This window comes from Cetorhinus maximus, chromosome 6, assembly GCF_964194155.1.
Source record: "Cetorhinus maximus chromosome 6, sCetMax3.hap1.1, whole genome shotgun sequence".
Taxonomy (NCBI): Eukaryota; Metazoa; Chordata; class Chondrichthyes; order Lamniformes; family Cetorhinidae; genus Cetorhinus; species Cetorhinus maximus.
The window spans coordinates 66023969-66048082 of record NC_135884.1 but is presented as its reverse complement, the minus strand read 5'-3'; the positions used below and the strand labels follow the sequence as shown (position 1 = coordinate 66048082).

Genomic DNA, 24114 nt, shown 5'->3' with positions numbered 1-24114 from the left:
ATGTACAACATCCACTAGTTCTGGTCTTGCCACAAGTGGAAACATTTGTACATCTACCCTATTTAACACTTTAAAAATCTTAAAGGTCACTCCTCAATCCTTTTTCTGGAGGGAAGAGCCCCGGCCTGTTCAATCTTCCCTTATAGGTATAACCTCTAAGATCTGGTATAATTCTAGTAAATCTTCCTTGCACCTTTTCTAGTGCATGTATGCTCTTTCTATAAAAAGAGCAGAACTGTGCACAGTATACAAAGTGTGGTCCAACCAAGGTTCTATACAAATTTAACATAACTTCTCTGGTTTTCAATTCTGTCCTCTGAGGAATAAACCCCCTGTGCTTTGTTTGTTTTTTTATGACCTTATTAATCTGTGCTTCTCCTTTTAGTTGTGTGCCCCCAGATGCCCCTGAACCTCCATCCCATTTAGATACTTATTTTCCAAGCGGTCTATGGCCTCCTTATTATTCCTATCAGAATGTAGCATCTCACATCCACCTATACTAAGGCTATTTGCCAATTTCATGCAAGTTTATGAATGTCTTCCTGTATTTTGTTGCAGTTCTCTTCTGTATTAACTACACCCATCAGCTTAGTGCCATCCACACATTTTGAAATTGTACTTCTGATTCCAGAGTTTAAATTGGTTAGGTAAATGGTGAACAACAGTGACCCCAGCAGTGATCCTTGTAGAACACCACACCCTACCATTTGCCGATCTGAGTAACCACCCTTAACCCCTACTCTCTAGCTGTTTTAAGTTTTGTGGCCAGCATGCTATAATTATGTTATTTGTCCCTTGACTAGCCTTATAATCGCTATATATTCCCAGTTTGTTTATCAAACATTGAATTAATTCAAGTAGACCAATAGTTTGAGGCATAGCACTGATGCATTCATATTGTTAATTGTATCTCAGGTTGACTTTACCATGTGTTTATTTCTTGTGGATCTGCATATGCTATATTACTCCAGTATTTGGTTGCACTTTGCAAGTTTTGCTTGAGTGCATTGCAACATAGAGCACTGGGGCTTGGGTTTGTGCCTGCAAATCTTTGCACACTAAATTCAATCATGTTACTGCAGGTAGGTACTGCACCAACTGAAGGCCATGCGATGGGGAGAAAGCTATGGGGAATTAATTCTATTCTAATAGCATCCTTTACTCATTCCATGGAGGTCAGTGTAACCTTGCTTCCGATTTTTTTTATTATTCATTCCTGGGATGTGGGCTTCACTGGCTGGGCCAGCATTTATTGCCCATCCCTAGTTGCCCTTGAGAAGGTGATGGTGAGCTGCCTTCTTGAACCGCAGCAGTCCATGTGGTGTAGGTACACCCACAGTGCTGTTAGGAAGGGAGTTCCAGGATTTTGACCCAGGGACAATGAAGGAATGGTGATAATTTCCAAGTCAGGATGGTGAGTGGCTTGGAGGGGAAATTCCTGGTGATGGCGTTCCCATCTATCTGCTGCCCTTGTCCTTCTACATGGTAGTGGTTGTGGGTTTGGAAGGTGCATCTAAGGAGCCTTGGTGAATTCCTGCAGTGCATCTTGTAAATGGTACACACTGCTGCTACTGTACATGGGTGGTAGAGGGAGTGAATGTTTGTGGATGTGGTGCCAATCAAGCGGGCTGCTTTGTCCTGGACGGTGTCAAGCTTCTTGAGTGTTGTGGGAGCTGCACTCATCCAGGCAAGTGGGGAGCATTCCATCACACTCCTGACTTGTGCCTTGTAGATGGTGGACAGGCTTTGGGGAGTCAGGAGATAAGCTACTCGTCACAGGATTCCTAGCCTCTGACCTGCTTTTGTAGCCACAGTATTTATATGGCTGGTCCAGTTCGGTTTTTAGTCAATGGTAATTCCCAGGATGTTGATAATGTGGGATTCAGTGATGGTAATGCCATTGAATGTCAATTGGTGTACTCTTGTCTCTTTTAGTTGGAGAGCAATTAGGGCAGATGATACAGAACTGAATATGGGCTTAGTCAGGATCCCACAGCCTCAAATGACACCCAAAGGTTTGAGGAAGAGAAACTCTGCCAGTGAGCGCAGGCGAACAGGGTGGGTTGCAGATGGTTCCCGAGTCATGTCATGGCTATCGCTACAATAATCTCTCTCCCACTAGCACAGCTAATAGGAGCAAAATATCCTGCTATCAATAGAACAACTGGTGCTGAACACAACATGGGAGCTCATTGGCTCTCAGTAAGATTTCTTATCAGTCAAAATATCACTATATATTTTGGAGGTGATGTGCAGCCCTGGCTGTCAGAGATCTGCTGTTTCTGAGGGTCTCACTACGGAAGCTAGATTGCCAGAATGCGCAGTGATTCACCACAGATTTGGCCACAACATGAAGCAAAAGATCACCATGAGCAGTATAACTGGCATATAAAATTTCAGCATTTTAACAGACAGAAAGAATCACCGGTGATATATACTCCATAAAGCCAGATGGTGAAGAATAGAACTGGAGCCAATCTTTACACACTTCTATAAGCATTTATTTACAGAGATAAACATTACATAGTTTCAGACTGTTTATATTTATAGGGACACAAGTGATTCCCCTGTTAATGTCCACCACCTGCATACAATTCAGCAAATGTAATGTACAAGTATCAACCAACTCTATTCTATAGGCTAGGTTGTTGCGTTTTAGGACCTCAACAGCCTTACCTCAACTTCCCACCGCCCATACAATGATCACATCTGTCATTACCAAGTCGATTTCCTTTGCCAAGGCAAACCCAGCATTTCACCTGTAGTTGCAAAATGGCTCATTGTTACTTTATATATTTCGCAAAATTGCCACCTCATACACTTGTTAGGACATTAATCTATGGGTACGACTCTGTTTAAAAAGGAACTGTTCTCTGGATTCAGGAGAATTGCTCCCTCCCTCAAACTCAGTGCAGTGGGGTCTATTGGGACCATTGGGTGGCGGAGTGAGCTCCTCACCCACTGATCATGATTTTAAGGCTATGGCCTCATGTACATTGGCCAGGCAAGCTGCAGGACACCATATAGCCACTGTTACACAGATTGCCAAATTCAATAAAGGAATGTTGAATGTTGAAAGTTTTTGTCACCAGGATGGGGAGTTACAATCGTGGAGAGTGGAGCAGTGGCCCAGGTTATTTTGTTGGGCTCGGAGAAACACTCCTGCTCCTCCTATGCCCAGAAAAATAATTTAAGGCTTACCTTTCCTGGTCCTCTTTGCCATCACCATCTCCTACTTAAAATGACAATTGGGGTCCTATTTATGTCATTGAATCCCAATTTCTACATTAAAAATGGCCTATCACCTGAAACATGTAAGCGCTTTGGACACCAACAAGGTATCCCACTTTTTAATGGTGCAGTGAGGCTATCAAGCCCCTTTTGAGGCTTTCAATACTCCATTAACTATTGTTGGGTACAGTACAAAAGATGCCTGGTACCCTCTATCACTTTGGCCATTCTACACAGAGAAACTTCCTCAGTGAAACTTCCTCAGAATTACTTTTCTCAAAGGGTCGTGAATCTGTGGAATCCACTACCTCAGAGTGCAGTGGATGCCGGGACGCTGAATAAATTTAAGGAGGAGATAGACAGATTTTTAATTAGTAATGGGTTGAAAGGTTATGGGGAGAGGGCGGGAAATTGGAGTTGAGGCCGAAATGAGATCAGCCATGATCGTAACGAATGGCAGGGCAGGCTCGAGGGGCTGAATTGCCTACTCCTGCTCCTAGTTCTTATGTTCTTACGTTCTTATGCGAGTGTTTGCAGGCTGTTTTACCAAGAGTTAAACCTGAACCCAATCCTAACCACATTCCAGATCCAGAAACACACTCACACTTTAGTCCAAAATTACACACATGTAGTTTGTCATTTTAAGTCAGTGGTTTTGGTAAAATTGCAGCTGCTGTGTAGATCTTGGTAACGTGTGCTCCTGGCAATGCTGATCACTGAGTCAGATGGTGATGGATTCTAACTCCACTACAGAACTTGAGCACACAATTTCACTGACACTTGAATGCAGTATTGAGAGAGTGCTGCACTGTCAGATGTGCCAACTTTCAGATGAAATGTTAAACTGAGGCCCCGTCCACCTTTCCAGATGGACATTAATAAGGTTCTTGTTACTATAATATTTGTTACAATATATATATAATATATATAATTTGTTAATATTCAAATTAGAGCAGTAGAATTTTCGCAGTGTCTTAAAGAACAATTATTCCTCAACCCTTGAGGGTCCTTAAGGTGGTGCAGAGGAGGTTTACTAGAATGGTTCCAGGGAACGGAGGTGATGTTAGCTACAAGTTTAGGCTGGACAAGCTGTGATTGTTCTCCTTGGAGCAAAGGAGATTGAGGGGAGATTTGATAGAGGTGTACAAGATGTTGACGGGTTTAGACAAGGTAGACAAGGAAAAACTGCTCCCATTAAATGATGGTACAAGGACTAGGGGGACATAGATTTAAGGTTTTGGGCGAGAGATGTGGGGAATGTGAGGAAGAGCTTTTTCACACAGCGAGTGGTAGTGACCTGGAACTCGCTGCCCACAATAATGATGGAAGCAGTGGACGATTAGTGATTTCAAAAGGAAATTGGATGGGCCCTTGAAGGGAATAAACTTGCAAGGGTGCAGGGCTATAGCAGGGGAATAGGACTGACTGGATTGCTCTACACAGCACTGGCATGGGCTTGATAGGTCAAATGGCCTCCTTCTGTGCCATAAATGACTCTGACACAGATCTTTAAAAGAGCTTAACCGGCCATTTATCTCATTGACATTTGTGGCACCTTGCTAGGGATAAATAGGCTACGGTATTTGCCTACAGATAACATTTCTAAAGATTGTCCATTGAGAAGTGCTTACCTGTCCTGTTTGAAAGCACTTATTGCATGGGACTTTACCCGTGGCCATGCACTTGTGGCACTCCTGAAAGAAATCACATTGGAACAAAGTGAATTTCCCCTCGCTGATCCTGGTGAGTGCATTGCCAGCATCTACCACCGCTCCCACTGGCACTGCTTGCAACGGACAACTGCCAGCCTCTGGCCAGCAGCTTTCATAGACCCGGATTTGCGAGGCCTGAGGAAGGCCACTAATGCATGGGCCTTCCCCGAAGATGGCAACATAGGGCTCTTGCCAGCTCTCCAGCTGATGGGTGAGACCCCTGTCACCTGAACACTTGGGTAAACTAGGATTTTTAACTTTTGGCTTTTTCATCATTTTATAAATGCTCAGAGTTAAAATGGAGGCTGCTCGCCTATCACTTGCTTCAAAATGGAAGGTAACGATCCCAGGGATTTAATTTGATTGGGAGAAAGTTTTAACAGTCTATTTTACATCACTCCTGATGTATAGTTCCATCTAACAGCATACAGCTTAATTAAAATGCCACTAAGGAAGTACCACAATCAGAAGCTTTTTCACCATTGCTAACTAAAGGGGCATGAACCTTCTCCTTTTTCCCCTGTAGACTCCAATACCTAAATCGCAGTGCCAGGCTGTACATCTGCAGCCAGAATAAAATGACACATTGTGGTCCATGAATGCCATTTGTCTTAGTTACTATCGCAACTTTGCCTCTGGAGCCAGGAAATAAATTCTCCTTGTGGGGGCCCTCCATCCAATATGTTACCGTATGGGTCAGCTTTAACTTGACTTAGTCCCTGGGATGATGTTTACCGCGGCACTCAGTCCCAACTGTGTCTGGCCTCTGTTCCAAGTTGCCTTACCTTTACAGAGGCAGTCTGAGGCACCTGTATTTTCTTCTTACTTTTCTCAAACATTTTTGGAATGTCAACTGCCACTTCCCAGGGAGGGGGAGGGGGCCCAAAGCCACAGTTGTCAATAATCTGATCTAGAAAGGAGAGAGAGAGAGAGAGAGAGAAAATACCGTTATGTTCTAACCACAGTTTACAGGGAGTTGCCCTTGGCTGATTTAACAATGCCACTGTTTCAACTCAGGGTCCAGGAGACTAGTGCATATGCACCATCTCCCTGGTGTTTGCATTGCCAGTTCCTTTATGCCAAGAGAAGGTCGTATACTTAGGCCCAGATTTTTGCTCCTGGGTCGGACATGCAGAGCCTGGAGGTTTCCCAGCTCCGTGAACCTGATCTGGGAAAAAGAGGCTCGGAAACTGGGATTTTTGGTTGTGGGGGTGGGGGTGGGGAGGGGGGGTAGGTGGGTGGGGGGTTGCCATGGTGGCTGGATTAGAAGTTGGACCCATGCCCCCGGAATGAGTACGGAAGCTGCCAGGTATGGAGGTGGGCTGGCTGGAAGGCCTGTCTCTGTGCGCTGGCACTGTCTGAAGGATTGAAAAAAAAGCAACAAAACAATAAAGGTCCCTTCAGCTCTCAATGCCACCCCACAAACTCCCCATGTCCCCACCCACCCCCATGGACTCCCATAACCCCCATGCCAACCTATGCTCCTGTACCCACCTCTAATGGCCCCTCATACTCCCTTATGCCACCCTATGCCCTGTACCTACCTCCAATGGCTCCTCATCCCCTTTGCCTTTCTACCCACCAATGGCCCTTCATACCCCTACTCAACCCCATGGCCCTTTATAGCCCCTATGTCAACTTAGTGCCAATACATGCCAACCCATGCCCTGACCCATCATCCATTGCCTTTACCCCCTTCACACCAACTATTATATCACTATTTAAAAAAAAACTCTGATTGATAAAAGACCATTCAATACATTGAAATTCCTTCAACTAATCTCTTATGAAAACAAACATTTCACTTAAGTACTTCTACCCTTCTCTTATGAAAACAAATATCTCTATTCTATAACCACTTGGAGCTGTCAATCAAACTGCTCACTTAGCAGGCACCTCACTCTGATGAGGTTAGTTTGTAAAATCAGTTATGCAGTACAAATCCTAGAACGATAGCACTCAAGCTTATGTCAACAGAGTGAAATAGCAGGCACCAATTTTTTTAAACTCCACACATTTTTTTCAATTTAAAACAAAGCATAGTCAAGTACCTTGACAACTTTGACAGTTCCAATGCATTTTGACAGATTGACAGTTCTTTGACAGATTGACAGTTCCAACTCTTTGACAGTTTGACAGTTCCAATGAGTTTATGCACTTTTTACACACACTTTTTAACAATCCCAAAGGGCACCAGACCTCTCCAAAGGAAAGGTCAATTTCTCCTTTGCCCCCACCAATCACTGGCCTTCTTTCCAGCTTCACCTTCTCCACCCCCCCTTAAGCAGTATAAATTTCAGGACAGTTTTACTTCTCTTTGGGCTGAATTTTTCCGTCGGCGACCAGGGGGTGGGACATGCTCACCAATGCAAAAATGACGCGGGATGATGTCGGGCGGAGCCCACCCCATTTAAACCTTCACGAAGGCGGGGGAACAGCGCGATCAACTGTCCACCCGCCGACCTGTCAATGGCCAATTGAGGCCATAGACAGGATAATTAAAACAATTAAAGGCCCTGCCCGTCCAACCTTAAGGTTGGTGGGCAGGCCAGGAGCCCCAGCGGGCTTCTGAAAAATCATGAAACGGCAGGATGAGGTTTCATGTAGGGTTTTAAAAACTTTAATAAGGTTTGAGTGAAATTTATTAACACGTCCCATCTCGTGTGACATTGTCACATGAGGGGGACATGTTAAGGATTTTAAAATTTTTCTATTTTTAGAGTTTGAAAACCTTTCCACGATCTCCCTGAGGCAGCACTTAGCCTCAGGGAGATGTGCGCTCTTTCGTGCGCATGCACAAAAGAGCGCACTCTTGCATTTGTGGAATCCCCCCGCCCGCACAGGAACTTCCCAGCGGACGTCACGCTGGGTGGGCCTTAATTGGCCTATCCACTTAAAATGGCGGCGTGGCCCGCTTCTCTGGCGGGGATCGGCTCCCCGCCCGCCAGAGATTGGGTAGGGTCCGCCTACCCGACAGGCAAAAAATTCAGCCCTTTAGCTCTGAAGAAGAGTCATGTGGACTTGAAACAGATGCTGTTAGACCTGCTGCGTTTTTCCAGCATTTTCTGTTTTTGTTTCAGATTTCCAACATCTGCAGTATTTTATTTTTATCTCTCCAAAAAGTACCTTACCTCCACCAAATGGCACCTGACCTCTCCCAAAGGTGTCCCGGGACTAGACCAAACGGGGTAACTTACCTCTCCAAAAGGGTACCCTGGCTCTCCAAACAAATCCACAAGGTTTTGGCCTGCTCCTACCAGGTCTAATCTACAAACTTTGGGTTTCAATCACCACCTCACCAAAATCACATGAGTGGAGGCAGCTGCCGATTTATATGGTCAGCTGCCTCTGAAAACCACGGATGTGCATTTTAGAACTTGCCCCATCTCCGCCCCTGCGAAAATGATGGAGGCCGGGTTCAGGCCTTTGCCGGTTTTTCACGCAAGCAGGGAGCCTCTCTGTCAGGGCGAAAATTCAGGCCTTAGTTTATCACAGTTTTCTCGGTGTCCCCAAATGTCAAAAAGTTGTGTTTAGCAGCGCAAGCAGAGCAAACCTGCTCACTGACACCAGGCTGTGGGAATTGGAACTCAAGCAGTATCCAAATAAAAAGCCTGGTGAGGAAAATGTGATGCAAGCTTTACTATTGTTTGGGGAGATAATGCCAGGATTATGTCAATCGTAAGTGACACAGTGATGTACCTTAACTTGATCTGCCCCATTACACAGACTACTTGTTGCAAACAAATGCAGTTTTTCATTCACTTGCTCTTTTTTTTGTTCATTCACGGGATGTGGGCTTCGCTGGCTGGGCCAGCATTTATTGCCCATCCCTAACTGCCCTTGAGAAGGTGGTGGTGAGCTGCCTTCTTGAACCACTGCAGTCCATGTGGTGTAGGTACACCCGCAGTGCTGTTAGGAAGGGAGTTCCAGGGTTTTGACCCAGCGACAGTGAAGGAACGGCGATATATTTCCAAGTCAACCTAAATGCAAAACTCAGCTCCACAAGCCAATCAATACAGCTCTAACTATCCAGCATTGGCTGTACAAATGCAAAATACTGCGGATGCTGGAAATCTGAAATAAAAACCAAAATAAATGCTGGAAATATGTAGCAGGTCAGGCAGATCTGTGTGGAGAGAAACAGAGTTAACGTTTCAGGTCTATGACCTATTATCAGAACAGTGAGAGTTTTTAAGCCAGTTGGAGCATGGGGGAAGAGGGTAGGGGAGAGGGGTGGGGAAGGGGGGGTGCAGGAAGAACAAAATCTTCCCTTTTGTTGTTCCTGCCCCTTCCCTGCTTTCTCTGGCTTAAAAACTCCTACATTTCTACTTTCCTTCTGTTCTGAAAGAAGGTCATCGGCCTGAAATGTTAGCTCTGTTTCCCTTCACAGATCCTGCCTAATATTGGAATTTGATTTAAGAAGTGTGCTGTTAGATTGGAACTTCGCTAATGTTACTCTATCATTTAAAAACGGTTGGGCGAGAGAAACCAGGTGGTTACAGTTCTGTCAATTTAATTTCAGTTGTGGGGAAGCTACTAGGGTCTGTCGTTTGGGACAGAAAGCTGGATTTTTAGCCCCTGCTGACGTTGGGAACGCAGATTGGGGTGGGGGGGTGTTGGCAGGGTCACCTGCTGCAACTGGCGATAGCAAGTCGTCCCACTTAAAGCTCTATTAAGGTCCATTGTTGGAGGCTGACAAGGATTTTCCACCCAGGCTCCACCCACCCCCACAGGTGGCAGGAGACAGTTAAGCTGTCTGGAGGCGACATCCCAGCGACAGACTGGGGTCCAGAACTCCAGGCAGGCCATGAGTCTCTCCCTGCTTACCTGAGTGCAACAGTCACAGGCTGCCCCTGCTTTGACATGTGAAAAAGCTGGAGAGAGGGTGTCACCATTTTGGGGTGCCCCCTCCCTCACTTTCCTTTAATGGCTTCATGCTGCCACTTGCAAGTCCTATTGGCCGCCCAGCTTCATGCACCATCTGTACTAGGACAGTGAGCCTGCCCTCTGGACATTAATTGACCAATTTGTGGAAAATCAAAGGTGAGTGACTGTTCCTCACACAGTGTGGGCTTCTGACCCTCATTTGAGCCTGATGGTGGGACCCTGAAACCCTCAGGGAAAATACTCCCCAGAATGACTGAACAAATATGAGCTGATCAGAGAGAGCCAGTACAGCTTTGTTAGCGTAAGTCCATGTAGGGCTAATATAGTTGAATTTTTTGAAGCACTTACTAATGAGTTAGATAAGGGATGTTATTTATATGAATGACCAGAAGGCATTTGATAATATCCCACACGTGAGATTATTAGCAAAAATGAGAGCTCTCAGAATTGGAGAACGCCTTTTGACTGGCAATTGGTTGGAAGGTAGTAGACAGAGAGTGGGGATAAAGGGTAGGTATTCTGATTGGTGTGATATAGCAACTGGTGTCCTCTAGGGATCTGTTCTTGGGCTTTAACTTTTCATCATTTTATTAATGCATTTGATGTAGGAATAGGGGGGTGATATATCCAATTTTTCAGATGTTAGTAATCTAGGAGTAACAGTGCCGGTCGGACAGGAAGTTGCAAAGGGACATAGGCAGATGAAGCGAGTGGACAAAGCTCTGGCAAATGGAGCTGAATGTGTGCAAATGTGAGATCATCTACTTTTCGATCTTAGAAGGATAAACCTGAGAATGGTGAGAAATGAGTAACTGGCGAGGAACAAAGAGATTTGGCATAAGAATTGGTAAAAGCCCAGAGACAATAAGGCTAATGGAGCTGGTATATGAAGGGGAGTAGGTTATGATTCAGTTGTACAAAGCCATGGTCCAGAACAGTGAGTAACAACAGGCTATTTGATGGCAGTATATATCACATATGAACATATGAACAAGGAGCAGGAGTAGGCTATTCAGCCCCACGAACCTGCTCCACCATTTAATAAGGTCATGGCTAATCTGATAGTAACCTGAAATCCGCATCCCACCTACCGCCGATAACCCATCACCCCCTTTCTTACCAAGAATATATCGACCTCTGCCTTAAAAATATTCAAAGACTGCTTCCACCACTTTTTGAGGAAGAGAGTTCCAAAGACTCATGACCCCCTGAGAGAAAAAAAATTCTCTTCATCTCTTAAATGGGTGACCCCTTATTTTAAACAGTGATCCCTAGTTCTAGATTCTACCATAAGAGGAAACATTCTCTCCACATCCACCCTGTCAAGACCCCTCAGGATCTTATATGTTTCAATCAAGTCACCTCTTACTCTTCTAAACTCCAGCGGATACAAGCCTAGTCTGTCCAACCTTTCCTCATAAGACAGCTTGTCCATTCCAGGTATTAGTCTGGTAAACCTTCTTTGAACTGTTTCCAACGCACTTACATTCTTAGGGTGACCAATACTGTACATAGTACTCCAAATGTGGTCTCACCAATGCCCTGTACAACTGAAGCATAACCTCCCTACTTTTGCATTCAATTCCCCTCGCAATAAATGATAACATTCTATTAGCTTTCCTAATTACTTGCTGTACTTGCATACTAGCCTTTTGTGATTCATGCACTAGGACACCCAGATCCCTCTGCACCTCAGAGCTCTGCAATCTCTCACCATTGAGATAATATGCTTTCTTTTATTCTTCCTGCCAAAATGGACAATTTCACATTTTCCCACATTAAACTCCATCTGCCAGATCTTTGCCCACTCACTTAACCTATCGATATCATTTTGTAGCCTCCTTATGTCCTCTTCACAACTTTCCTGCCTATCTTTGTGCCATCAGCAAATTTGGTGACCATCCCTTCAATCCCTTCATCCAAGTCATTTATATAAATTGTAAACAGTTGAGGTCCCAGCACTGATCCCTGTGGCATACCACTCGTTACATCTTGCCAACCTGAAAAAGACCCATTTATGCCTAACCTCTGCTTCCTGTTAGCCAGCCAATCTTCTATCCATGCTAATATGTTACCCCCTATACCATGAGCTTTTATTTTCCACAATAACCTTTGATGTGTAACTTTATCAAATGCCTTCTGGAAATCTAAGTACAGTACATCCACTGGTTCCCCTTTATCCACAGCATGTTACTTCCTCAAAGAACTCCAATAAGTTGGTTAAACATGGTTTCCCTTTCACAAAACCATGTTGACTCTGCCTGATGACCTTGAGCTTATCCAAGTGCCCTTCTATAACTTCTTTAATAACAGCTTCACAGCCAAGAACCCTGGCCCAATGTTCCTCTCCCTACCCCAGGAATGCGGAAAAGGTCCAAGGCAGAAAACAAAAGCAGTGCTTATTATCATAACTTTTAAACAGCCATGCGTGAAGTGAGGGGTTTCAAAAACATCTGAAGGATGTCCTTTAAAGAGCAGTGACAGTTATGCAGACAAATGTGATAATCAATGTGCACAGCAAACAATCCTGAGAGGAATGACGTCCAAAGTGTAAACATGGCAGATTCCACAGCAAATGAAACCATAGGTATACAACCATTTCCATTTAAAATGTAGGAACTGACCAGTCCACCCAAGGCCACTTGGTTGTGCAGGCTGCAATAGCACTTTAATAATTTTATTTTGACATGTTGATTCAAGTACACAGGCCCTTCCTTTAGGCATTAGTTCCTTCCTGGTACTGGCCACTTTCCATTTTTTTATTCAAGTGACTATTATTCATTATCACAGTATCTTTACAGTGCAGAAGGAGGCCATTTGGCCCATCGAGTCTACACTGGCTCCCTGAAAGAGCATTCCACCTAGTCCTACTCCCCTGCCTTATCCTCATAACCTTGCACATTTTCTCTTTTCAGGTAGCAATCCAAGTCCCTTTTGAATGCCTCGATCAAACCTGCCTCCACCACTCTTTCAGGAAGTTTGTTCCAGACTCCAACAACCCTTGGGGTGAAAAAAACTTTCCTCACTTCACATTTACTTCTTTTGCCAATTAATCTGTGTTGAGTCTGTGACCTCTAGTTCTTGATGTTCTCTTGATTGGGAACAGTTTCTCACTATTTACCCTGTCCATACCCCTCAGGATCTTGAATACCTCTATCAAGTCTCCTTTCAACCTTCTTTTCTCCAAGGAAAACAGTCCCAGCCCCTCCAATCTATCCTCATAGCTACAGTTCTTTATCCTAGGAATCATTCTTATGAATCTCCTCTGTATTCTCTCCAATGCCTTCACATCCTTCCTCAAGTATGGTGCCCAGTACTGGACACAGTACTCCAGATGAGGCCTAACTAGTGTCTTATGGAAGCTCAACATGACCACCTTACACTTATACTCAACGTCCCTATTAATAAAGCCTGAGATAATATATGCTTTATTAACTGCTCCCTCAACATGCCCTGCCATCTTCAATGACCTATGTACATATATATCAAGGTCCCTCTATTCCTGCACCTCCTTTAGAGGCTCTCCCTTTATTTTATACTGTCTCACCATATGCTTCCTGCCAAAACGAATCTCCTCACACTTCTCTGCATTGAACTTCACCTGCCACTTGTCTGCCCAATCCGCCAATATGTCTATACCCTTTTGAAGTTCAAGACTATTCCCATGACAGTTGACAACATTTCCAATCTTCATATCATCTGCAAATTTTGAAATCATGCCCTGCACGCCACAGTGTAGGTCATTAATATATATCAGGAAGAGCAAGGGTCCCAACACTGACCCCTGGGGAACTCCACTATAAACCTTCCTCCAATCTGAAAAACAATCATTTATCACTACTCTCTGTTTCCTGTCACTCAGTCAATTTCTTATCCAAGTGCCCACTTTCCCATTTATTCCATGAGCTAGAATTTTTCTCACAAGTCTGTTGTGTGGCACTGTATCAAATGCCTTTTGAAAATCCATATACACCACATCAACAGGTCAAACATGGGCAAGGAAACCTCGTGATTACCATATACTGCTCTCCCTCAGCTGTTGAATCAGTGCTCCTCCATGTTGAACGCCACTCGGAGGAAGAACTGAGGATGGCAAGGGTGCAGAATGTACTCTGGGTGGGGGATTTCATTGTCCATCACCAAGGTTGGCTCGGTAGCGTCACTGCTGGTTGAGCTGGCTGAGTCCAAAAGGACAGGTGGTGAGGGAACCAACAAGAGGGAAAAACATACTTGACCTTATCCCCACCAAACTTCCTGTCGCAGATGCATCTGTCCATGACAGTATCAGTAGGAGTGGGCACTGCACAGTCCTTGTGGAGACGAAGTCCTGCCTTCACACTGAGGATACACACCATTGTATTGTGTGGCACAAGCACTGTGCTAAATGGGATAGATTTCAAACATTTGACAGAACATGGCATCAAGGAGCCTGAGCAAAGCTGGAGTCAATGGGAATCAGGGGGAAAACTCTCCGCTGGTTGGAGTCATACCTAGCACAAAGTAAGGTGGTTGTGGTTGTTGGAGGTCAGTCATCTCAGCTCCAGGACATCACTGCAGGAGTTCATCAGGGTAGTGTCCTCGGCCCAACCATCTTTAGCTGCTTCATCAAAGACTTCCCTCTATCATAAGGTCAGTAGTGGGGATGTTCGCTGATGATTACACAATGTTCAGCACCATTCATGACTCCTCAGATGCTGAAGCAGTCCATGTTTAAAAGAAGCAAGACCTGGACAATATCCATGCTTGGGCTTACAAGTGGCAAGTAACATTCGCGCCACACAAGTGTCAGGCAATGACCATCTCCCACAAGAGAGAGCCTAACCATCAGCCCTTGAAGTTCAGTGGCATTACCATCACTGAATTCCCCGCTATCAACATCCTGTGGGTTACCATTTACCAAAAACCAGGACAAAGCAGCCCACTTGATTGGCACCACATCCACAAACATTCGCTCCCTCCACCACTGACGCACAGTAGCAGCAGTGTGCACCATCTACAAGATGCACTGCAGGAATTCACCAATGCTCCTTTGACAGCATCTTCCAAACCACGACCACTACCATCTAAAAGGACAAGGGCAGCAGATAGATGGGAACATCATCAAATGGAAGTTCCCCTCCAAGTCACTCAACATCCTGACTTGGAAATATATCGCCGTTCCTTCACTGTCGCTGGGTCAAAATCCTGGAACTCCCTTCCTAACAGCAGTGTGGGTGTACCTACACCACATGGACTGCAGCGGTTCAAGAAGGCAGCTCACCACCACCTTCTCAAGGCAACTAGGGATGGGCAATAAATGCTGGCCCAGCCAGCGAAGCCCACATCGCGGAAATGAATAAGGAAAAAACAACATTTCATTTATCAATCTTGTTCGTTACCTCCTCAAAATATTCCAGCAAGTTATTTAAACATGGTTTTCCCTTGATGAACTGATGCTGGCTTTCCTTAATTATCCTGTACTTGACTAAGTGATTATTGATTTTATTCCGTACTATAGTTTCCAGAAGTTTCCCTACCACTGAGGTCAAACTGACTGGTCTGTAGTTACCAGCTTTATCCTTGCACCCCTTTTTGAACAAGGGTGTAACATTCTCAATTCTCTAGTCCTCTGGCACCTCCCGTGTGCCTAAGGATGGCTGGAAGATTATCACTCGTGCCTCTGCAATTTCCACTCTCGTTTCCCTCAGTACCCTGGATGCATTTCATCTGGTCCTGGTACCTTGGCCAAAAATTTCCCCCTGTTGGGGGGGGGTTGTGCGGGGACGGACCGGGGCGGGCGCGAACTCAATCAGCGCCTCCAATTGGGGACGCACCACCATTTTACGCTCACCCGGAAGCGCTGAGTGCTCCCTGTGCAGGCGGAGGGGGGGGGGAATTCCCTGAGTGATTCCCTGCGCTCTTTCATGCATGAGCTGGGACATGTCAAAGAATAAAAGTATACATTTTTATTAGCTTTTAAAACACTTCATGAAACCTCATCCCGCCCGTGGAGGAGGTTTCATGAAAAATGCGAAGGTTGTCTGGGCTCTTCATCTGCCCACCAACCTTAAGGTTGGATGGGCAGCTCACTGAATTGAATTATTTAGGTTTTAAATGGCCTTAATAGACCTTTGACAGTTTGGCGGGCTGAGGATCTGAATGATGTGTGGTGACGTCAGGATGCGCGCCCTATGTCACCCACCGCGCACCATCTTACACCTCCGCTCGACCACGGGAAAATTCTTCCCCTTATCTATTTTAAGTTAAGATAGTCTTTCTGACACCTCCTCCCTCTCGATTTTAAGTTTCTCTAGTGCACCAGTTACCTCCTCTCTCACCTTGGCCTGGGTAGCAAGTTCTTCCTTTGTAAAGACAGATGTAAAGTATTCATTCAACACCTCTGCTATTTCTCCAGCTTCCACATGCAAGTCCCTTTTTTTTGTCGCTAATCAGCCCTACTCTTTCTTTTACCACCCTTTTATTATTTACATGCTATAGAAGACTTTGGGATTCCCTTATGTTTGCTGCCAGCCTCTTTTCATGTTCTCCTTGCTTTTCTTATTACTTTCTTCACTTCCCCTCTGGTCCTTCTATATTCAGCCTGATTTTCCATTGTATTTTCTACCTGACATCTGTCGTACGTGCACTTCTTCCTTTTCATCTTTATCTCCCTTGTCATCCAGGGTGCTCTGGATTTATTTATCCTATCTTTCTCTTTCAAGGGAATAACCCTGACATTGCCTGCAACACTTTTTCTTTGAAGGTGGCCCATTGTTCAGCCACTGTCTTTTCTGCCAAAATTTGATTCTAACTCACTTGACTCAGATGCAATCTCATCCCACTGAAGTTGGCTTTCTCCCAATTAATTATCCCTGCTTTCTAGATTGTTCTCTGATCTTTTCCATGATTAACCTAAACCTTATGATACAATGGTCACTGTCCCCTAGAGACTCTCCCACTGATATCTGATCTACTTGGGCCAACTCATTCCCCAGAACCAGGTCCAAAAGTGTGTCCTCTCATTGAACTGGAAACATACTGCTGCAGAAAATTATCTTGAACACATTCCAAGAACTCTTACCCCTCTTATCCTTTTGTACTATTCCAATCTCAGTCTAAATTTGGATAATTGAAGTCCCCCATTATGATTACTCTATAACTCTTGCACCTCTCCGTAATTTCTTTGCAAATTTGTTTCTCCACATCTCTTCCACTAGTTGGTGGTCTATATACTGCACCAATCCTTCACTGTCACTGGGTCAAAACCCTGGACCTCCCTTCCTAACAGCACTGTGGATGTACCTACACCACATGGACTGCAGCGGTTCAAGAAGGCAGCTCACCACCACCTTCTCAAGGGAAACTAGGGATGGGCAATAAATGTTGGTCCAGCCAGTGAAGCCCATATCCCGTGAATGAATTTAAAAAAAAATCAATGTTATTACACCTTTCCCATTCCTTACCTTTAGCCAGAGAGATTCTGTCCTTGGCACCCTAGAACATCCTCTCTATCCAGTACTGTAATGCCATTTTTAATCAATATTGCCGCTCCCCACCCTCCCTCCCCCCACTTTTCTTCCTTTCCTGACTCTCCTAAACACCTTGTACCCAGGAATATTTAATGCCCAGTCCTGCCCTTCTTTGAGCCAGGTCTCTGTTATAGCAATAATATCATAATTCCATATGTCAACCTTTACTTGCAGTTCACCAATCTTATTAACCACACTCACTCACATTCACATACATGCACATTAGCCCTGATTTAGGCAATTTTACTTTCCCACTTATTCTGATCCCATCTAATGACTTACTATTGCCTACTCTAATTCTATCAAACTCTCCAAGTATTCTATCTATCTTAATGTAACTCTCTGAGATATTCTCCTTATCAGTTGATACTTCACTACTTCCCACAGCCAGTTTTTCTCCAAATTTCCCCCCAGGTTCCCATCCCCTGCCAATCTAGTTTAAACCCTCCCAACAGCACTTGCAAACCTCCCAGCAAGAACACTAGTCCCAGTTCCTGTTAAGGTGTAATCTGTCCTTGTACAGGTCCCACCTGAATAATGAAGCCATGTGCAGTTGAATATCTTGCTGACGAGGTAAGCCTCAACAATTAGTAGCAGCATGAGGAAAATCTCATTGCCACTTTTTCTTTCCTGGTCTACAGGCATTAAGACCAATTACCGCACTCCTACTGAGATCAGCCAACTCAGCAAAGGTCAAAGGTTGCATCAGAGATCTTTCCAATCTACAGAGTTTAGCTATTCTTTCGACTGATTTGTTGAACCACCTGAGGAATTGCAAACGGCATTTGAACAAGAACACTGGGCTTTCACATACATTTATAATGGTGAGTTAGGTTTCTCTCAACATGACATACTCACTCCGGTAAGGTTCACTCTTCCATTCAGGTGATCTGGATTCAGTGAAGCTCTCTAGACGATACTGACATGAGAGAGAAAGTTAGATGAACCATCAAATTCTTCCATTGTTTTTATAAACCTTGAGGTACTTCACACAGTGCTACAGGTCATACAAAGTGACACAGTAGTTACAATGTGTTTTAGCCTGTGAGTGCTAATTGGCCTTAATTGGCCCACCAGCATGAAATTGCGGTCCGGCCCCAATCGTGGGCGGCAGTTGGCTGCCAAGCCCGCCCAACAAGGGCAAAATCCTCCCCTTGGATGATTGGCAACTTCACTGAATCTCTCTCCAGTGTCTTTGCTCTGTATGTCTTTCCTTTTCTCTCCTTATTCTCCTTCACATATTCTTTCCACCAGGATCTCCCACCTCACTATAGGCATAGAAATAGTAAAAGGGCAGGTAAGAGGAGGGGTGGGCCCAATTATGGTCCATAAAGGCCAACTACACATGGAGGCAGAGGGTATGGCTGAGGTACTAAATGAGTAATCGTATCTATCTTTACCAAGTAAGAAGACACCATCAAAGTCATAGTAAAAGAGGGAATAGTTGAGATACTGGATGGGTTAATAATAGATAAAAAGGAGGCATTAGAAAGGCTGCCTGCACTTAAAGTTGAGAAGTCACCAGGATCTGACGGGATGCGTCCGAGATTGCTGAGAGAAGTAAGGGTGGAAATTGCGGAGGCACTGGCCATAACCTTCTAACATTTAGATATTGAGGTTGTGTCAGAGGACTGGAGATTTGAAAATTTTACACCCTTATTCAAAAAAGAAGTGTAAGATAAACCCAGCAACTACAGGCCAGTCAGTTTAACTTCGGTGGTGGGGCAACTTTTAGAAACAATGGCTGGGATTTTCGAGCGGGACCAGAAATTCCTGTCCAAAGTCAACGGACCTTTGGCTGGTTCATCAAATTTTCTGTCCTGCCTACGATGATTCCCGTCATGGACAGGGCCGGAAAATTCCAGCCGATAATCCGGGGCAAAATTGACAGTTACTTGAACAAATGTGGATTAATTAATAAAAGTCAGCATGGATTTGTTAAAGACAAATCGTATTTAACTAACTTGGTTTAAGCTAAAAGATGGGGAGAGGGAGGGAAATTTAGAAATCCAAAGAAAAATGTCTAGGCAGCCGAGCAATGAAGTGATTTGGGTAAAGACAAACAGAACGCAACAGCTTAATGTAACTTGGCAGGCAGGAGACCCATTGGGTTGGGGAAGAGTTTTACAATCTTACACTGCATTAGCTTTTTGGGTGAGGTGTATAAGTAGTAAAAGGGTGTAAAGGGGTGGTAGTGGTAATGTCACTGGACTAGTAATCCAGAGGTCCAGCCTAATGTTCTGGGAACACAGGTTCAAATCCCACCACAGCCACTGGGGGAATTTAAATTCAACTGGCAACATTTGGAATTGAAAGCTAGTTTCAGTATGGTGACCATGAAACTATCATTGATTGTTGTTTAAAAGCCCATCTGATTTACTAATGCCCTTTAGTGAAGGAAATCTGCCATCCTTACCTGGTCTGGCTTACATGTGACTCCAGACCCACAGCAAAATGTTTGGCTCTTAACTGCCCTGTGAAATGGTCTACCAAGCCACTCAGTTCAAGGGCAATTAAGGATGAGCAATGCCCACATCCTATGAAGGAATACATTTTTAAAAACCCAATCTTGTCAGTTTTCTAATGGGTGGATTTGGTTAAAATTACTCTCATGACTCCGAGACGAACCGGAGTGAGGAACTTCATGCAAATATTGAGGATCCTTGATGTAGTTTCAGGATTGTGGCCTTTTAGCAAGGCAAAGACTTCCAGAGATTGACATCAAGGTCTCATGCCTTTTCAGAATTTTCTCACTTCGACCTTCTCTCCCTTTGGCTCTTTTTCTTCCGATGTGCTCTGCCCAGCTTCCTACCATTAACTCTTTCTTTAACTTAGATTTTAAAACAGCTGCTCAGAGACAGTACCCATTCCCAAAATCATATGGTCTGCAGAGTTGCAGCACCTGCTTCCCTCCACGATCAGTGGGATTGGTGAGGATATGATTTTACCATCTAACTCCAGGAAAATCCATCAAGAAGGCTGAGGGCAGCTGGTGCATGGGAGCACCGTCACCTCCAGGTTCCCTACCGAGTCACTCACCATCCTGACTTGGAAATATATCGCTGTTCCTTCACTATCGCTGGATGAAAATCCTGGAACTCCTTCCCTAACAGCACTGTGGGTATACCTACACCACAGGGACAGTAGCAGTTCAAGAAGGCAGCTCACCACCATCTTCCCAAGGGCAATTAGGGATGGGCAATAAATTGTGGCCCAGCCAGCGAAGCCCACATCCCCAGAATTAATGAGAAGTAATGGTCTGAATGTTCTATGTGAGATAGCCAGGTGGTGAAGACCAGGGGCAGAATTTTCTGCCTGTTGGGCAGGCGGGCCCGACCCAATCTCCGGCGGGCGGGGAGCCGGTCCCTGCCGGAGAAGCCGGTCCCTGCCGGCAGGAAGCGGGCGGGGATTCCCCAAATGCGAGAGTGTGTTCTTTCATGCATGTGCACGAAAGAGCACACATCTCCTTGAGGCTAAGTGCTGCCTCAGGGAGATCGCTGACAGCTGTATAAACTTAAAACTTGAAAAATAATAAAATCCTTAACATGTCCCCCTCATGTGACAATGCCACACGAGATTGGACATGTTAATAAATTTCACTGAAACTCTAATAAACTTTTTTAAACCCGACATGAAACCTCATCCCGCCGGTGGATGAAGTTTCATGTTTTTTCCAGTTCCCGCCCGGGCTCCTGGCCTGCCCACTAACCTTAAGGTTGGACGGGCAGGGCCTTTAATTGTTTTAATTATCCTGTCAATGGCCTCAATTGTCATCCCGCGTTATTTTGCCATCAGCGAGTGGGCCCCGCCCCCTGCCTGCTGACGGCAAAATCCAGCCCCAGAACTGCAACCTAACCTTTGCTCACTTACAGAGACAAACATGCACCCCCAAACCCAACAACCACAGTGTCAATCTGCTCCTAGTAATACCTCTTTTATAGTACTGGTAACCAATTAAGTGCTCTATGTGAAAGGGGCATGACTATCCAACTGTAACACAAACAAACCAAACTTTAAAGGAAACTTAATAACCTAAATTAAAATGTAACTGTCAAGGTTGCTGATGCGCTCCGGCCCACCGTGCTCACTGGCTGCAGAAAGCCTCAAGTATAACAGTGAACACTGCGTGTTCCCTCTTCAGGGGCGCCCAGGCGGAGATGTAACTGAAGGAGAGAGGCAGGCAGGCAGTCAGGCTGAACAACCCCCTCGACCACCTGCTGCTTGGACCTGTTAATGGCCACCTCCCACAAGGAGGTCTCCTGATCTGCCCGCTCCTGCTCTTATTTACAGAAGCACAAGTGAATCCTCAGCCCCACTACCTGAAAATAATTCACCGCTCAACTAGCAGTGAAGGGGACAATTTAGAACATAAACAAATAGCTGAAAGAGACTTCAAAGGCTCAGCAACAGTTGATCAATCACATACCCTGTACATGTTATATGGCTTTAACGCTTTGAAGACCATTTCTTCGGCTGGGCGACGGCTGTAGGTGACATGATCAGATGCAAACTTGATCAATGCTTGTCTAGCTGCATCCTCATCGATGGACGCAATACTGTAGGAGAGATGGTATAAAGGAAGTTGTGACTGTCCTTTTGTCAAAAGTTCCTTCCTTTACATACATTTGCCCATGTTCCTTTCATCCATGAAATCAGTCACTGCCAAAATTGAACGTTTTGTTGATAAAAGACAATGGCCGGGATTTTCAGGCCCATCATGGCAGACCCTCTGCGGGAGGTTCAGCGGCCCAGCCAAAAGTCCATTGACTTTTGGCAGAACTGGACGATCCCAGTGGCAGCTGGGGACGGAAAATCCCGCCCAATATTTCAGTATTTAAGGGTAAAATCTTTGATCAGCAATGGTCAAGAATGAATGTGTAAAATAAACCTCGTGTAAAATTCGGTACAATGCACAAAAGGACATAGTATGAGCATGTTAAGTGGTGATATGTAAAGTTCTGTTCTTAAATCTCTCATATAGATAAAATAATGATACAGAACTAAAGCAAAAGTGAAAAAAATAACACACTGGTCAGAATACCGCAATGTTTGGGCAAGACAATGGGAATTGAAAATGGATAAGTTGGTTTGGACTTTCTGATGAGTGTGATTTTAATTTTTGCCAATAGTCCGTTCCCATCAATATAACACACAGGCATATGCACAGACACACAGTGGATCAAATCTATGAGAGTAAAGGGGGCATGTGATAGTGCATAGGGCTGCAGGAGAATGCAAAGAAGGGGTGAGGCTAAGGAGGGGTTTGAAAATTGTAATTTTAAATTTAATTTAATACACTAGGGGAAGAGAATGAAAAGAAGGTTGGTGAGAATTGCAATGACAAGTGTATGGGATAGCACTGCAGCAGTGGAATCCCAGACGAGCACTAGTTTATATAGTATGGAATGCAGAAGACTGGTGGGAAAAGGTGGGGGAAACCAAGTCTTAAATAAGAAAGGAAGGGATGGAAGTAGTGTTAGAGATACAGCATGACTTGTTATGGAGGTGGGTGTAGGCATTTTGATGATGGTCATCAGGGAGTCAAGGATGCACAAGAGGTCAGGGTTAGAGGGATATAGAGTTTGTGGAAGATTATAGGGCTGGAAGGATTGACAGAAAAAAGGAGGGGTAAGGCCATGGAGGAATTTAAACATGAGGCTGAGGATTTTAAATTTGAGGCATTGGAATATTGAAGTTTGGTAAGGTCATCTTTTGGTCTATGTCATTAACATCACAAGTTGGCTTGAGTATTAAATACAAATGATTCAATTTCACGACTGTGTATCTTTGTGTTTCAGTACCGTAAGGATTTTTACTATTATCGCAGACAGAGTTTATTGGTTTTATTGATATCCATGATCAAAATGTTTTATCTGTGAGGTTAGTGTGGCTTCTTACCCACAAAGTGATTTGTCCCAATTTAAACAACTCTTCAGCAGTAAGCTTTTATGAATTTTAAAACAAATAAGATTATTTATTAGCATACACTTGCCTTGGAGGTTTAAACGTGACAAAGATTAGCTACAGATGAAGTAAAAAAAAATACAATTATAATTTGGAATGATTTTCATCTCTTTCATAGTAGACCTGTAGCTTCTTAGACGAATTGATGCTTTAGCTAGAGTGGAGGTCTTGTAAAAGCAAAGGGTTCTCAGTAAATTGTGAGGCTTCTTGTAGTTAAATTGCCAGGATGTCGGCAGTCAGGTGAACTTGAAGGTGGAGCCTGTTGGGGGGAGCGTCTTTTTCCCACTTTCAAAGTGTAGCTGTATATGACCTTGGCTGCATAGTTGTCTTGCAGCTGATTCGATGGATTAGATGGCGTTTCTGATGGAGCTGTCTCAGAACAGCTTTTGCTGTTATATTTTAGAAAGCAGGTAGTAAACATGACTGCCTTACCCATGTATCCTGTGACAAGTCCAAAGTCCTTTTCCAAATAAGGTGGTGTTTTAGACAGGTAAACATCCTGGGCAGAATTTTTTTTCTGGGATTGAGTCCCGTGGCGGAGTGGGAACAGGGAGTCCTTCCCGCCGTGGAGGCCAGTGGAAATTTGCTCCCATATCATGCAGCTCTGGCCTAATTAATTATGCAATCGCGAGTTTCCCGACGCTTTGCGCAGTGGGGCGGGCTGGATGGCATGCGTCCCGCCATCATATCCGGGCACCTTATTTAAAAGGCACCTGGACAACAACTTGCCCGCTGTTCAAGGAGGAGATGGCTCCCAAATTCAGTGATGCCTCCCCTGGGAGTCCTGCTGAATGAAGTGGAGGCCAGGAAGG

General features: G+C 44.6%; 1 protein-coding gene across 2 annotated transcripts in view; it reads right to left on the bottom strand.

The window, feature by feature from the left end:
* LOC144681795 (protein SSUH2 homolog) overlaps window positions 1-24114 on the bottom strand; it is a 66463-nt gene that overhangs the window by 13819 nt on the left and 28530 nt on the right. For both annotated transcript variants that reach the window (XM_078543802.1, XM_078543803.1), the window contains exons 4-8: window positions 21765-21894; window positions 18197-18257; window positions 5729-5853; window positions 4863-4925; window positions 2677-2759 (exon numbers count right to left, since the gene is read on the bottom strand). In XM_078543802.1, the coding sequence (XP_078399928.1) occupies window positions 2677-2759; window positions 4863-4925; window positions 5729-5853; window positions 18197-18257; window positions 21765-21894 (462 nt within the window). The remainder of the gene's footprint in view (window positions 1-2676; window positions 2760-4862; window positions 4926-5728; window positions 5854-18196; window positions 18258-21764; window positions 21895-24114) is intronic.